The sequence below is a fragment of the Siniperca chuatsi genome, linkage group LG11, assembly GCF_020085105.1.
Source record: "Siniperca chuatsi isolate FFG_IHB_CAS linkage group LG11, ASM2008510v1, whole genome shotgun sequence".
Classification (NCBI taxonomy): Eukaryota; Metazoa; Chordata; class Actinopteri; order Centrarchiformes; family Sinipercidae; genus Siniperca; species Siniperca chuatsi.
In genome coordinates, this window is record NC_058052.1 from 6,570,153 (window position 1) to 6,588,113 (window position 17,961).

Here is a 17,961-nt window from a genome sequence, read left to right on the forward strand (position 1 = left end):
CAAAAGTACACGTCAAATACATTTTTAAGATGGTTTCTGTCATTTTAGGTAGTTCTTATCACGCTGAGTGTTTGTTTTTCTGATAAGTTTGGTTTTAATTAGTTATTTGGTGCTATAAAAAGGGGGTGTCACGTCATGATTGACAGCTGAGGCCGGCTCGCGATTGAGTCAGCCTGGTGTATGGGCGGGACCTCGGTACTGCGGCTCCAACTCCAATCACTACTGCGCAGACGCTGGTTGCAAATGACATCAAACGCACAAGATGGCAGCTCCCGCATCCGGGATATTTTGGCTTTACTTGCACAGTGGGAGGAAGTGGAGACGCAAGTGTCAACTTTTGTAAGGGACAGCCCAAAATCGCACAGTGTAATAAGGGACCTTAAGATCAGCTGCATAGTTTATGCACCACCATATTAATATGGTCACAGTCTGGGACAGAAAATGTAGTCTGTGAAAATGTAGAAAATTGTAGTCTGCCCAAGCTTTGAGACTGGGGAAGTTGACATAGAGAGAAGCTCTCGTGATGAAAGAGTGAGAGCCAGTACAGTAGTAGAGAAAGATACCAATACTGTAAGCATATCAAAAAGGAGAGATAGAAAGAGAGATAAAGCAGAGTAAAACCAGTGTCAGCCATGTTTGCAGATGGCTTTTGGAGGAGGGGGTTTCCTCTGCTTCCCCTCTGGCAGCCTCCCCTTTCTCAGCTCCAACCTCCCTTACAACTCCCCGCTGTGCAAGAACGAGCCCCGCAACACACATTCTCTCACTTTCACAAATGCACACCGACACACACACACACACACACACACACACACACACACACACACACAGAACTACTGTACTGCAGTACAAAGAACCCATTTTCTTGGAGCGCCTACATAAGCTGGAATATACAGATCATGTTTCACAATGTTACAGTATGAGGTAAATACCTACCTCTCTATGTTTGTGCCTGATTCTGTCCTTCTCTCTTTGTGCTTCTTCTCTAAACCACACGCATCAATGTCTTCATGTTGTGATTTTGTTTTTTATAATGGTTTACACACAATTGTAGACATACATAAATCATTATAACCAAATTTCATTTGGTAAATAATTCTATAATATCAAGTTGATGTCATACTTTATGGTGCAAAAAGCAGAAATCAATTCAAATCTGAAAATATTATGTACTATTTTTCAAATGTTTTTGTTTGTTTAGTAATGAATGCCATTTGGAGGTCATGGTTTACCCATCTTCTTTATTTCCAACTACATCTCCGTTTACACACACTAACACAGGCCTCAGTGTGTTCAGTCGGAAGCTAAAGACTCATGCTGTTAAGTATTCACAAACAGCAGGAACACAGAGTGAGGCCACAGTGGGACAAAAAAAAAAAAAAAAAAACACAGACAGGATGACCTCCAACAAGGACAAACTTTATCTGGACGGCTCTGTGAGCATCTGTCTGACTGTGTGAGTGGAGTTTGTCTGGGTTGACATGACTGCGCTACAGATATTGCCTAACTGGAAGTCAGCTCTCAGACAAGAACCGTGTCTATTTCCCCAGCCTCAAGGATGAAGCAGTTGGCTTCTCTTGTTCAATGCAGAAGAAAGGGAAGTGCCCAAAAAGAAAGAACACCTTTCCATTGAAACTTTATTGTCACATCCATGCTCTTTATGTTTGAATTTTAAAATCAAAGACACGAATGAACATTTATTTACACCTGGCATTTATTCTATAAACTGTCAAATGAAGTGTAAATAATCTAATGTGCCAAAACATTTAGGTTGCCCTGCTTCAGTCTCTAAAGCTAGGTATGCACGCAGTGTATTTCCTGGTTTGCTGCAGATTCCCTTCAGTATCACAGAGAAAAGTGACAGCAGCTTGAGGGAACAAAGCAATAAGTAAAAATTAACATAAATTCACATGGTAATGTATTCAGCATTGGGCAATGACTTTCCATATAACAGAGGGACATGTTTTTGAAAAAAGATTGTGTTTTGAGAAGAGCAAAGCAGAAAGAATTTGCACGAGTATAATGAACAAATATTAGCCGTGATATTTGGGATTCAAAGTAAAGATAAACTATTCCAATCTCTGGAGCCCAATTGTGTGTCGACACACACACACACACACACACACACACACACACACACACACATTACGCCCTGAATTCATCACTGAAGTCTCATACAGGCATTCAATAAGAACACAAAGGAATTCTTCAACGAACAAATGGCCCACAAGTTAATCCAAAATGTCTGTTTTATTAACAATGGCCACCAGTATTGGGTGATATTGGCACCTGAGACAAGTTTGAAAAGAACTGCAGTAATTTGGTTTCACAATATGCAGCACACACACACACACACAGAGCCATGCCAAGTTCTCCTTCCTACTGTAGTCAGCCCAACCATTGAGCATGATGACAAATGCAGCCACAGTATTGTGCCGCTCTGTAATTAAATGGAGATGTGGGGTCAAAACTCCCAACAGGTTGTCTAGCATGAGATGAAAAGTAAATTGGCTCTCCTCTAAGTGACTTTACAGAAAGAATTACTGTAATTATTACTGTATTTATAACTATTATTAAAATAGAAAAATTATTTTATCTTTTAAGCACCTTAATATCATGAGAACTAAAGTGTAATCTCTCACAGCCCGTTCTGCCTGACCTTCTCTGATTCTTTAGCAGAGATAATGACTGTGCAGGGTAATTGAAGGTACAGAACATACACATCTACTGAATGAAAAATGGAGGTCACAATACCTTTCCAAAGCTCCCTTTCCCAATGGCCCGCAATATCTGGAAGTGGTCAAAGTTCACTGTGAAGAAAAAGAGAGGAAGAGAGAGAGGGAATCCGTCAGCATGGGTTCAGCTACATTTCAGGACAGGGAACACGACATGTAGTGCAAAGCTGTTTTTTGGCTCTGAACTCAGCACATTTGATTTAAAATGAAAAAAATGACTATGAGGTTAAAGTGCTGACTTTCAGCATTCATTTGAGGCTGGTAACATCTACATCAGATGGACAGTGGAGGAATCGCAGTCCCTTTTGTACAGAGTGCCCCACTTTTATGGGGCAAAAAGTAATTGGACAGGTTAACATAAAGCGATCACATTTAATGGTTAGTTGCAAATCCCTTGCAATCAATAACTGGCTGAAGGCTACGACCCACACACATCAGCAGACAATTCTCTGATGATGCTCTGCCAGGCCTGTGCTGCAACCATCTTCATCTCTTGCTTGCTTTGAGGGCTTTTTGTTGTTCGTCTGGTCTAGCAACACATGCTCAGTGGGACTGAGGTCAGGTGACTGACTTAGCCAGTCAAGAACAATCTGTCTGGCCTCAAAAAAGTCCTTGGTTGTCTCGTCTGTAGGTATAAGATCACTTTCCTTCTGCATAGCCCTAAATAACAAGACTAAAAGTCTACACAAATGCTACATTAGCATGCTAACATGCTCACAATGACAATGCTAATATGCTGAAGTAATCGTATAATATTTACTATGTTCCCCATATTAGTTTACTGTGTTAGAATGGTATAATGTTTACTATGTTCACCATATTAGTTTACTGTGTTAGAATGGTATAATATTTACGATGTTCCCCATATTAGTTTACCGTGTTAGAATGGTATAATGTTTACTATGTTCACCATATTAGTTTAGCAATCCATTCAATAGTTGCTGATATATTTCAGTCTGAGATTGACATTGCCATCCCTAGAGCCACGTCGCTAACGTGGCTAAAAGTGCTAAAAATTTGAACACTATCAAACACTCGTCAAACTGAAAGTCAGCACTTCAACCTAATAGTTACAGTTTGATTTCAAATCCAATGTGCTGGACTACAGAGCCAAAACAATATAAAAACATATTACTGTCCTAATACTTTCTGGCTGTAGCCTACTGTACATTGGATTGGTACTGTCAAGTCGTAGCTTTTGGAATCAATAGAACATAAATGATGTTTTCCATTAGGCTGAAAACCAGCTTATGTCAACACTGTGGGAAAGAACACTGTATTTTGGACAAAGAAAAGTCATGAAAATTGAAGAGCAACGACATTCTGAATCAGAGCCCAACAGCCACAACATGAAACATATACTGTATGTTCTTGCAGGATCTGAACAGTACAGCTTCAACGTGGTAACATGTATCAGCAAGGGAATTACAATAGTTACAAGAAATAATTATATTCTGCTCATGCCTGTTGCATGGCTCTGTCTTCTCATAACTGTATAAAGGCTCTGTGGAAGTTTTGTTTTGAAAAACTTTCCACATTCTGTCTTATCATAACATCAGAACTTACAACACGACACAAAATATTCAGCGCGTGGAAAATTATTTTCAGCTGTGTCACAGAAAATTGGACAAAGCCACTAAAACTAATCTCAAGATCAGCTGTTCCATGCCTAAATTTGTGCAGTGAACAAGAAGAAATAAGAAAGGCCCGTGAACTCTAAATGAAAATGCTCAATTTGGAATTCCAACTTTTCTAATGGGAACATCAGAGCGGAGTCAAAGGCAGAGGAGTCTTATTTCAGAAAAACACCCAGCTCACTGCACTGCGATCATTCATCTTACTTTATTTTGTTATATCAATATGTGTAATGGCACAGTTAGATGGTTTGGCTCGTTGCCTTCTTCAGTGGATGTGTGTCCTGCTGACTGATAGAAATGTCCTGTGTGTCTGAGTCCTGAGAGGAGGGTGGTTGGATGAGAAGAATTTTAAAGAGGAAGTACTCTCAGTGAGCAAATAAGGAACCCCTGTATAATGTAATTCTATCCCTGAAATAAATACTCTTTGATTTTATAATGTTTTATTTTTGCTGAGACATTGCCAGAGAGGTGTTGATTCAACTATATCAAAACAATTGAGGAAAACATCAGATTCGTGTTTTTTCTGACCTATGCTGTAACTGAAGTTTAAATTGTAATTATTTTCTAGAAATTAAACTACAGGCCTGTATTTTGTGCTGTACATAATACTAAACAACATATAATTGCACCTGGCATTATCACAAACGTATCTTGTTTCTACATAAATATAATCACATAAAATAATGCTATTGCATTGTATTGCATTTTTTAAATGTATTATTACTTGAAATTACTCAATAATATTTAAATATAATCATTAGATTCAAAAGTGGCTTTATTGATTGAGTTATAGGTGACAAACTGCTGGTAAGTCGGATTGATGACAGCTAACGCTACTGTTAAGCTCTGCACTGTGGCTGCTTAAGCTAACGTTAAGGTTAGCTTCACAGACTGACAGGAGGAGTTTTTAGGATTATACGCTTAAAATGATATGATGTGTGTAAAAGTTTAACTGCGAGATTCCGACAGACACTAAATAACTATCAAGCTAATTAGCTGCTAGCTAGCAGTCTGAAATTGACGTGAGGCAATCACCTGGGCTGTGTCTGAAATCACTTCCTGTTTACTATACAGTGCACTACATTCACTGCCCACCATTGTATTTGAGTGTCCGGATTCTGAGTGTGCAAATGTATCCACTATATAGTGCCCTCACAAATTCCTCAACGGGACAAAAAACCTGACGATGATGATGATTAGTAAGTGTCCGAAATCTTAATTTACTGTTCCCTACTGAATGAACTACTGAGTGTGTATTATACTGTGTAGGGAGTAGTGAATGAGTGAATGTGGAAGCGATTTCGGACACAGCCCTTGACTGTTTATGTCAATAAAGACTTGCCACTCTGCTAGGCTTTTACCGGCAACAAAAAGACATAGCCCACTCCTTATTTTTTCAAATTCAGTATTATACAGAATGGTGTTTCTTCTTCGACAAAACAATCTTTGGCCAAGTGTGAATAGTACAGATACCGCAGAGAGTATACTAACCAGACAACAGCCGATATTTCTCTTCTGTTGTGTCATCAATTCACTGAATTAACTGTACTTAGCTACAGCTGAGTAAATTTACCAGCGACAGTTGACATTATAGTTGGTGAAATCAAGTCGTTGGCCTAAGCCTTCACTTGCTACAGCTTGTTAAGACACTCTTAATAACGTAAGTTACAATTAAAATGGCAGTGTTGGTTAGCTGTTTCTAATATTTGCTTTCCCCATGTCTGTACAAGGTTTAGACTTATATTGTAAAGGGTTTTTTGAAAGTGCATTGGTACTTTAATTCAAGCCAGAGAAACCAGTCACCGTGTTATTATGTACTGCACGTACTATAATGTGGGAATGTGGGCTGATGAGCTGAATGCCTACGACTGACCGACCTCCTCCTGGTCATCTGTGTTACTGATTGATAAATGCCTCTGTTCTGTGTGTGTGTGTGTGTGTGTGTGTGTGTGTGTGTGTGTGTGTGTGTAGCAGTGCCCCAGGCAGATGTGAGCACAGCAGGCATGACGCTAACTCACGCAGCTCCTCCTTAAAAGCCAGTCAGCTTCTGAAGATCACATCCTGATCTGCTCAGCCCCCTGTCCGTGTAGACAAGGGGCGATCATGAGAGAAGAAAGCACATGCTGGGCTCCTCCAGGCAGACCCACTGCCAGCTGACCTATGCACCCCAGGCTGAATGAGGAGGTAAACCCCACAATGCTTTCTGCTTCCAGACAAAAGGGCACAAGGTGTGGTTTGCATGTTTTGTCTGGAAGATAGACTAATCCAGTGTGGATTTTCCCTTCTCAGTCTTTTATACATGGCTAATCCTCTCATATGGCTTGGCTCTGACTGCACCCTGGTGCCAACACAAGAGACACCTCTTTCACATGAGAATGAGAATGATGATGCAGCTTATCTACACATTTTATGACTGACACGACCAGCGGAAACACTGAAAACTCGAATATGACGATATTGTCATCTGTTATATCGCACATTAATTCACATTCTCATATATATATATATATATATATATATATATATACAGTATAACTGGGTTTGCATAATTGCTTAATAATCTTAGAGTCCAACCCTGTTTCAAAGTACCTGCTTTAAATGCACTTTATATCCCTTATTTACTAAATGATGTCATGAATCTGATCACTGTTTAACAGACTATCTGAAAAATTCAGCTTAATCACTGAGATCTATCAGCCTCCAGACAAACTAATAATATCTGCAACTCCTGAGAGAAATCTGAGGAGAAACACTCAATCCGTCATCTATGGTGTCTCACTTCATTAAGTGTCTCATTTAACCAACTCTAGTCTGGCTACATGTCTGATAGGGTTTAGTACTTTACAACGAGCTTAACATGGATTCCTGTATGTAATTTCTAACAACCATATCATATTTTAACATATTCCTATGATTTCACTTGATACGTTTATCTTAATTTTAACTCATTGCACAGCAGCATGAATTATGTCGCAGCTACTCAGTAGCAAGTTTTGATTTTTTTCCTCTTACATCAGCCAAAGAATCAGTATATTATATCGGACGCATCCCACTGCAGATTTTCTCCACAGGTGGGTCAATACTTTTCATGAAGACTTGAGTAAACCCTGAACCTGACTTCAATATGAGGAGTCCAACGTTCTCATAACACTGAGTCACACTGTAGATACGTATCAGATGGAATAAATCTAGGCCTGCATGTTGATATATTAAAAAAGGACACCCACAGGGGAGGGACAACGAGGGAAGGGGGACAGGGTTTGCAGGATGCATAGCGATGAGGGAATGTATCTATTTGTGGCTATGTAAGATTAATAACTGTAACATGACGATGGTGAAACAAAGTAAACTTTGTTTTAGTGTCGTTCATACACCGAGGTTACATGTAAGCCTACAACTAACCGATTCGGTCGCTCGGTAATATTAATTTTGTTGAGAAAGCTAAAGTTATCAATGTTCCCTTGTAATGTTATGTCTTCATATAATAAGCCAACAGCAAGATTTAGCTCAGTAACAAATTACGTTATAAGCCAGTTGTATTACAGTAATGTTCACCGTGACCTATAACTCCATGGACTGTACACAGCCAAATAAAATAGACATATTACATACCTGCCTAGGAGGAAGAGGGCCAATTCAGGATCGGTTTTGACTCCTTTCAGATCCCTCTCCATCTGTTGAATGACCGATCAAGGCTGACTCGTATTTTCGCCCGTGCTCTATCATTGTCCCTTTTTCTCTTAGCTGATCCTGCCCCAGTATCAGCCATGACCACAAAACATAACGTCAAAAATAAAATTCTCTAAAGAAAAACCTCCTCCTTCCTCCTTGTAATTGGCTAACGTACTACTCACTTTGCCCGGGAAAATGCAAACATAGGCTCATCATCAGTATTAAATTGAGACTGTTTCACAACCAGTTAGAAACTCTTTGTAGCCACTTTACCAATCACCTCAACTTTTTTTTCCCCCAACCCTTCGATCGATGTTCCCAGTATCACAGCGCTTCCTCGAAGTATGAGTCATCAGGTACTGGGAAGCAAAACGAAAGTAGCCCCCCTCCCTTTAAATGGCTTGGTGAAAGGGGTTGCTCTTCAGATTCAGGGGTAAAAGAGATTTGGGCCTTGTTCCATTCTAAGGGGATAATTAGAGCAGACGTGGCGTTTCCTGTAACCATCGCTTCGGCATCAATGGCTTCCCCCACCCCCACCCCCCACCCCTCCATGTGTCAGGCTGGCTCCCACATGCTGGGAGGAAGAATTATGTTGGAGGCAGTATAGGTCATTCATGTCATACAAGCTTTAAGCTGACTTAAATCACAACACAGACCGTCTGGCTGGCTAACCAGTGAAATCAAACAGCAGAGGTGAGGTGCTTGCAGTTCAGTCGATAAATGGGTTCACAGCAGCACAAATGGTTTATTTTTCAATTCCGGCCTTAACAGTCATCATGTGAGAGCTCAAGTTGTTGAACTCTATGAAGAAATCCTGTGTGACTAACCATCCACCGGCATTTCAATTAATGTTTTTCTAATTCTGTCAATTAGTGTCCTTAGATATGCAGTGCGTTTCTTTCCCAGCTTCAAGTGGAAGAATAGAGGGCATCCCTTTCTTAAACTACAGTCAACAAACGCTTCTAATGGTATTTGTAATTTGTGTCGTTTCACAGTCAAGTGGTATTCAAGAGAAACCAGCGAGCATATGGTGAGTGAGGTTGGATAGTGTCTGCAGTCACTATGTTGGCTCCATCAAGCGCTCTCAAGTTTCAGCGGATGCTGCACAAAAGACTATGGCTGAACCCTGCAGACAACCGCACCGTGTAGCGTGAGCGAATTTGATCTGCCATGGAGTTAGTGGGAGAACGACAACATCTCTTCCTCTGTAGGGGCTGGAAGCTGCTGACACACCAGGATGGTATGCTGAGTAGGCTCCACAGGGGTCCTCAATGGGTGATTGGCTCCTGTGGAGGAGCTGATATTGGCATAAAGCCCATGTCAAGGGCCATGGGAAGAGTGAGTCTGAGAGTGTGTGTGTGTGTGTGTGTGTGTGTGTGTGTGTGTGTGTGTGTGTGTGTGTGTGTGTGTGTGTGTGTGTTCATGTACTTAAAACCTCTAATTGAGCCAAAGTCACAATTCAGCCCACACACAACAATAAAATAGAGTTGCAAAGTCTCTCTTGTTTCTTTTAATGATCTCAATGTTACTTTACATAGAAACACAGGAGTCTCCTAAATCACTGAACAATCCTATTTATTTTATAACAGTTTGGAATTATTTCAACTTTAACATCTGTTTTTTTGTTAGTTTGGCACGGCAGGCAGCTCTAAATACTACAATACCCATGAACCATTGCTCTGGAGAAGAAGCCAGAACTGTAGCAAATTCAAAATACTTCATCGTTGCAGTCAGTTCCAGACTAGGATAATAATGACCCAATATAACAATAATAATAATAATAATAATAATAACAACATATCTCTTTTTACTACACAAAAACTGCTTCAAAAAACATCCAAAAGAGTTCAAAACAGCCAAGTTTCAAGAGTTAGTCACTTTCATAGTTAAGGCTCCATGAATATGTCTGTATGTGTATATATATATATATATATATAAATAAATAAAACTTCTGTGTACTATTGGAAGCTGGAGCTCAGAGCTCTGACTGGACTTGTGTTGATCATCATGAAGCTTTGTTAGCTCTGAAAGACGAGTACAAAGGTCTTTCTTTTCTATATAATGTCCATGCATAGACATCTCCTGCTTTCCTACAAAGTATGATTAAGTGTTGATTTATTCATTTTTTAAAACGTATCAACTCGGGAAGGGTAGTTGTGGGTGCTGAGGGCAGTCCTGCTGACATGTTTGTTTTTTTAAACACTAATGTCATGTCCCTTGCTTGTGATTTTGCAGCATTTAGCGTTACTCTCCTCTAAAGCTTTTCTCCTTTTAATGCGCTCCCTTTCAGCTCCACGCTGCTCGGCCACGCAGCGACTGAACGTCGCGCTGATGTTTACATGCGTGTGACCAATCGCATGTGATGACAGGCAGAGATCATACCATCAGGTTAAAAGCAGATGGATGTTAATGGATGTTGGTAACTCCTCATCTTGTGTTTTTTTTTTTTTATGTACACAGGCTTGTACCTTCAACTTTTTGTCAAAGAACAAGATATTTTCTAACACAGTTGTTCATCTTTTGTTTCATGTCCATCTAAGCCATGAAAGTGCTCCAACTGTCAGTCACCTATGGGAGAAAATAAACAGGATTTTTGCTTCCCGAACCAGGGGCAACCCAAAGAGCTCCTACCACTTTTCTATAAATTCTATATATTTCAGTCAAGATATGTTTTCTAATCATTTGTTAGCTTGCCTTTAAATCTTCACATTTAAAGGACGCTGGAACCAGCCAATATTTGCCATCTTGCCAGAGAAATAACTTACCTTTATCTTTATCAAAATTGTTGATTAATGTACTGTCATTTCTTAATCGACTAGCCTAATTGTTTCAGCACTACTTGGGGGTACGAGAGATGTGGTGATACGAAGGGAGACGGACCCGTTCTCAGGTCTTTCTTGCTCAGGAGCGGCTTAACAACTACAGCAACAACAAGCCAATAACCTTGGTAAGTGGTATAGCTTCATACAAACTGATCAAAAGCTCAGCTCATTTCTATAATGATTGCAGTTAATACAATCAATTATGATACAGCGGATGATAAAAGAGAGAAGAGGGCAGGCTAGACAAGGTGAACCACGTGGAGGACACCTTCAAGACCATGAAAAATGCATTATGCAACGAGATCATTAACCTTGCTAATTATACCCTGGGAAATACTGAACTGCAGAGGGGTCTGGAGAGATGACCTTTCAAAGCAATTCTCTTCAACATCATAACTTTTAGAAAGTAAGACAAAACAAATCTGCAGCTGACGTAGCAACAGTCAAATGACAGGGTTGCTATCAGTATTACAAGCCAGAGTCATTATTGCAACATAGTAATAAAAAAAAAAAGAAGAAGCTGCAATTAACAGCTGGGACTACATGGAGAGGCAGAACATGTTGACACATACAAAAAAAAATCCAATAAATGACTATTAATATGAATTTAATGTGTGGCGCAAAGTTTCTATAGTCATATTTTGGCATTAATTAATTATGAATCCTAAGATAATGTAATTTTCATGAGGCGTTCTTTATTAATCTCCATCACAGTCGCTGCTCCCGGCACAAAGAGGGTTGTGCGAGGGGAGGAGGGGTGGCAATTTATCAAGAGCGCAGATGCTGATGAATTATGAGTTCAACTCACATACAAGTACCTGAAGTTTAGATAGCTGTGGTATGATTCACTACAAACAGATGCTTGGCGCTTCAAGGTTGTGAGCGTATGTTATTTATGCAATGTCATTTGCTTGAGAAAAGTTACATAGATTCATTTTTTATGGTATTGCAAGGCGTGATAAAAGTAGTAAGTTCCATCTTACACTTATCAGTGTAATTTTAAAATAGAGAATGTTGAGAAAATCTCCGGCTTTAGTCAAAATTGGAGATGTGAACATCGGATGCAGTGTCCTCCTTTTGGTCCTCCTTTTTTTCTTTTTTTTCTTTTTTTTTTTTTTTAAGTGTTGAGATACATCATTCTCCCATTTCCCCCCAAACCCAACAAGACGTCCTTCGAGAACACGACAGTTACCCAGTAGAGAAAATAATTGAACTTCAGTTGGGTTTAATGTAAAACCACTCAGAGAGCAGATTAAGTATTGATGTATTCCTCAGAAAATCAAAACACCACCCACAACATCTCATTCTCCACTACGTGGCCTCCAGTTTCCCCCTGGGTTCCCCAAAGAGGCTATGTCTAACCAGAGGTGAATCACCCCATGATCAATAAACTGGACCGATGATACTGTTCCACTGTCACCTGAAATGGATGCTGAGCTATGACGCTACCGAGGAATGAGAAGGAGGTAAAGCCCTATCCTAACGGGGGGGCAACCTAATACCTTTGATGTCAGTAGAGCTTGAGCACATTGATCTACGTGGTAGCACACATACGATGGAGCCATGGTTCACCGTGCTCATTCCATTCACGGCTCAAAGTGTTGTGCTGGAAGGGCTGAAGTGGAAAAGCCAGACATTGAAGTTCTGTCACTGCTACATGTAAAAAATGCTTCCATTTAAAAACCTGAGTGACCTATCCACTCACACCTGCCTGTGCTAGGTTAAAATATCTATGCTCGGTTTAAAGTAATGAAAGTAAATCAAATCTATTAGAGTATTGGTAAACATTGAAAATGCATATTTTAAACATTTAAAATACTCTTTATGGATACTTATTTTGAGTGCCAATATAAACAGCTTACTTCGTAGGATTAAGGCTCCGTTAAAAATATTAACATATTAACATTGTTATAAATTAGTTCTTGTAATCTAAGAGTTGATAGTACTGCAGATCGCACTGAGATTTCAATCAACTGATTTCTGCGGTTTGCAGTTTTGTATAGCGTTCAGTCGCTTTCACCTCCTTGTTTTCGTTCAAAGGTCTGTATTAGAGCCCGATTAAATCTGCATTTTTGAGACCCATGTTTGAGTTTAAAAATCCGATATATGGGCCTATGTTTGTTTTTTAACATCAACGCAGAACATAAAGACTTGTGAGGAGGAACAGTTAAATTTAGTTATTAAATAATTGTGACCAAGATACAGTATGTACTGAGCGGAACATTTTACAGCTGGAAAAGAAACTGTATGCGCTTTCTGGTGGACAGACTATATAATGGCGACATTTTCTTGTTACTTATTGATGGTTCACACAGGCTTCCTGTCCAATGGGAACCCAAACCAAATTCAACAAGTGGCTTGTGAAGAAACTGACAACGCACAAAGCAAGGAGAGCCAGATATTTCATGGTTTTGGACCAAGTCAAGGCTAAAACACGCATTCATCAAGTAATAGTAGATGCTCTGTTTCTAAACGTAACGTGTTTGCTAACACAAATGAGCTTGTTGAGTTGATATAGTACTGTACAGAATTTCAGGAGTAAATATTAACCATGCCTACGATTGACCACGATTCTCTCATTACACACGGATGTTGGATATCGCTTTGTTCAGCAACTTCTGCCGTCATGTACTTTATCACTATCAATGTGCGACCCCTCAGAAGTTTGTAACGAAGCTGGAAAACACAGAGGTGCTTAATGTTCTGATTGTTGACTGCTTGCTTTGATGACACAACAGTGCTTTTGTACTATTTTTCGCTTCTACCTAAGATAATGTGGTAGATGGATACACACAGTTTGCACAAAGCCCAGCATAACTGGAACCAAATGAATCATTATTTCAATAATGGTAAAATGACTCTGAATATTGAAATATTGGTAGAGTGTAATGATTAGTAAATATCAAAGTAAGGCTACGTCCTTTTCAAATGTAGTTTGACACAGAACACAGAAAGTGAACTCTGAAATGTTAATGCAGAGTACATTTAGAGTCAGATCACACTGAGTGAATGCACCCTGTGTGGATAAGCCCATTGGACAGGGATCAAAAAACCTCCTAGCATCGATCCCTTCCTGTTTTGTCTTTGGAGAATACTGTACGCCTCTGCTTCTAATCCAATCCCATGCTGTCTGCCTCTATATTATGTTATCAGCCTGTGTACAAGCTATTTCTCAGATTTTGCTGACGGGTTCCCATTTGCATACACAGTGCACATAACCACTATGCCACAGCATGCTTGGCAGCTTTATAGCGTCAGCAGCAGGCACCACCGAATGATGAGGGCTACGTACTTTGCTCAAGTTCTTGTGCCGGTAGTTTAGTATCTCTACACAGATGCTGGCAGAAGGATCAGAGTCTGACTGCATGTGACACTACACACTGCCACTAGGATCAGAACTGCTCTTAAAAAAAAAAAAAAAAAAAAAAAAAAACTGTTTGCTTTACAGCAGCTTCTTCTCCCACGTGATTACTGAATATTTTATCGCAGTAGTAAGCCATATTTTATAGTCTGTAGTAGTCGAGCTGCTGCTGGGACACACTTGAGTCTTTGATATTGAGCATCCAATCAAATGCATCGAGAGGCAGATGCAGGAAGACTTAACTGTACGATTCAACTCACTGTAAATCCAAGACATTTTGCTATTGGCATTCTCCATTTCTTAAGCGTGCAAGACTGAGCGCTGTGGTTAAGGACCATCTTGATCTTGACCTTGCACTGATCTTTATTGATGGGGCTCTCATTACAAGATAGGGGGGAAAAGACTCACATGTTCTTTTGATCAGCACAGGGTAGGCTGCATGTGCCTTGGATGACGATAAAGAGAATATGGTGGCTTGGATCATCATCATTGGCAGCATGATTCATTTCAAGTGGTGCAAGTTTTAGACCCGGGCTCTTGGAGGTGCTTCCTGCACAAATAAAAGTGCATTTGCTGAGGAATGTAAGAAATCAGGATCAGGTGAAAAAGTCACACTCAGTTTCCACAGATACGTTGCTTGTTTGTGACAAAGACAGAACCACTGCCTCTGTAAGTAGTTCATTAAAGCATGGTGTAAAGCAGCACCTGTTTACCTAAGAGATTTGTATGTAGCTAAAGTTTACTCTATAACTGGTCAATTTCACACCGACACAACAGGAAAGTGCCTCTGCAGCCCGCTGAAGGCCTCGTTTGATGAATCTGTTTACTTAAATCACTATCATCACTGAGCAGCCATCATCATCATTTTCTCCTTGTACACTAGAGCGCTAATACAGCCTAATTGCGGGCTCTCTAAACAGAGCATCTCATGAATATTCATGAGCACTACAGAGCTTATTGTCTTTACAGGCGTGACAATTTCAGCTATGGATCTCAACTGATAATTGGACAAGGATAGGGAGATACATACACAGGGTGTGCCAGTGCAACTCTGTATTCAATTCCAGTAGTGAGCCGACACTCCCTATGGGCAGACCGTCATGTGGTTATGCCGCCTTTGAGTCTCCTTGTATGTGCATTAATTACCCTGAGAATGTTTTTTTTGATCCTCATCTGCTGGACGGCTTTTATGATGACACAAAAGAGTCATACTGCTGGAAAATTAAAGCAGCCATTAAGGCTTGATCTGGCTGTTTTTTGTTTTGTTTTTTTCCTGGCTGTGTCTGCGTGCCTCACTAATGTGATGAATCGCCATTCAAAAACAACTAGTGGGGCATGTGATTCATACATAGTACCTTGTTGCTAAGGTTACTCGCCAAATTAGAATGAAGTTGAACTGTTGGTGCCTTATAGAAGATCAATAGAGGGCATACTGTAGATCAGGGATGCGTACATCAACTGCCAAAGTTTTACTGGTTATTTAATTGCCAACCGATAGAAACTACTGATTTTCTCCCTGAGCAGTCATGCCTGTTTATTTTTACATCCATCATTCATTCCTCTCCCCAGACTTGTGTGGATGGAGACACTGGCCAGTAATCTTGTTTGCCATGTCTATCTCTTTAGATTATCCATCTCTCGTGCTTGTCGTTCCCTTCCCTGTTTTAACTCTGCTCTCTTAGCTTACCTTTTCACCCTTTTGTGAATAAGGTCTCGCTCAAAGGCCCGTGTGCACATCTATGCATATCCAGCAATCTTACTTCTAACTGTTGACAAAATGTAAATAAACTTAAAATATAAGCCTCAAGATTTTCATAAAATCAATCCCTGTTTTCGACACTATTTATGGTGTGCAATTTTTAAACAATAGCCATTCAAGAGAAAAGACTTCAAGGATGAAGACTAACTCATTGGTTTGGCTGATCTGGTTCCTTCCCCACCTCCATTAAAGAGCAGCGTATAGCCGCTTCCAAGAGCTTTTCTATGGGAGTCAGACAGTCCCAAACAGGGCTACATTTCACTGTATTTACATTCAGTAATTAACCCCCTCTATATACTAGTTTTCATTGTTAGTGGTGGAGTCTGCCATTCCCGCGCTGGATTCAAATTGCCTTTACATGCATGACGGAGTTATAGGAAATGCTGCAGCATGTAATTCAGCATTACTGTTTTAAATTTCAGCTCATTTATATCAGCCTCACTGTTTACTATTAACTCTCTTCACAGGAAACGCAAAGTATTTGTCACTGTGGCTAACGCTGACGGTGATCGTTCATCACAATACATCTACAAGACAAGACAGTGGTCATTTTGAAATTTTTGCATGGGAGAAATGGAACAAGAAGGAGCAGCAACAGTGAGCTGTTGAGCTGCAGGTGACAGGCTGCACACCTCCAACTCCTCAGCAAGGTAACCTACTTTACTCTGCCCTGCTGTTGTGTGGAAAACTACTCGCTCTGTGCCAGCATGGAATCCGATTGCAGTTGCAATTACTATTGACCTTTTTTTTTTGTTGTTTGGTTTGCACTATAAATAGATACCAGTTGCTCATCTGTTCAATTTCTGTCTCAAGGAGTGCTGCCTCCTGAATTTTGGTACCTGTAGTACTTAACCGCACTTGCTGTTACCACAGTAACCACAGGTGTCGCCAAATCATACAGGACTGAAATCTAAAGGACTATAACTTTGACCTTGTATGTTTCCTGCCCTGCACTGCCAGAGCAGGTCAATAAACTGTCTGATGGAAGAGTAACATCCACTCTTTGGCCTACAGTTTCACACCAGCAAATGCACTCCCCTTCCATTTAGACAAACACGTACAAATACAGTTGCAATACAATGTAAAATCAGTCATAAACTTTGTGTACAGTATGTATGTGTACAGTACATTATTGCGTAGGTGTTAAGTTGAATGAGCTATGAAAAAGCTGCACAGATGTCAAGTAAATCTTCACAAACAGGGAGCCATGTTGTTGAGAATGAAAGAGATGTGAAATTGGACCTCTACACACAGAGAAGTCACTACGGGAGGCTGTATCGTACATCTAAAGGCTGTCAAGACGAAGAGGGAGCAAGACGAGAACACTTGAGAGGCTAATTCTGCACTGCAGCATGGGGACTCTCGCATGCACAGCACTGTCACAAAGAAACATCATCTGGACCGTGTGAAAACTTCTGAGGTTACCATAGCAATGTGTGTTTGTGTGTGTGTGTGTGTGTGTGTGTTTCTCTCTTGTCTGTGTTACGTTACAGGGCTGCCACATCATCTCCTAGTCCCTGCATTGGCATAATTAATTCACTGTGATTCATAACTCCTGAGCCAGCATTGGCTCATTGTGTATTCATCATGTTTTGGCTCATCAATCAAACACAGGGAAGACACTGTGCTGGACTTATGGTGAACTACCTATGGCTTATTATTATATTTGGGGTCAGACAATACAAAAAATCATCTACACTGCAGGTCGGCGTTAGCGTAAGTTTCTCCAGTGAAAAGAAATGGATTTATTGGACAGCCCAGCCTGACTCCTCTGAGGTCATCATCCCAAACCAGCACGCTGAAACCAGGTCAGCCACTGCATAATCATTAAAGCTGAAGGTGCAGCCAAAGCTTCATCACCATCACCGCTGCTGCTACGGTTGGGTGTCTTCTAAAGCTGAAACAATTAGTCGATTAATTCATTATTCGATTGACAGAAAATTAATCTATTTTCATAATCAATTTATCAACCTAGTGC

The 17,961-nt window shown here is 40.2% G+C and overlaps 1 protein-coding gene and 1 long non-coding RNA gene across 2 annotated transcripts in view; one reads left to right on the forward strand and one right to left on the reverse strand.

Annotated features, from left to right (window-relative positions):
* LOC122884509 (serine/threonine-protein kinase 32C-like) overlaps positions 1-17,961 on the reverse strand; it is an 81,931-nt gene that overhangs the window by 51,541 nt on the left and 12,429 nt on the right. Inside the window, exon 2 of the mRNA XM_044214507.1 lies at positions 2,752-2,807. Within this exon, the coding sequence (XP_044070442.1) occupies positions 2,752-2,807 (56 nt within the window). The remainder of the gene's footprint in view (positions 1-2,751; positions 2,808-17,961) is intronic.
* LOC122884510 lies at positions 5,126-9,478 on the forward strand. The gene is made up of 3 exons (XR_006379905.1): positions 5,126-5,176; positions 6,341-6,553; positions 9,037-9,478. It is a non-coding gene; the product is annotated as an uncharacterized LOC122884510 (long non-coding RNA).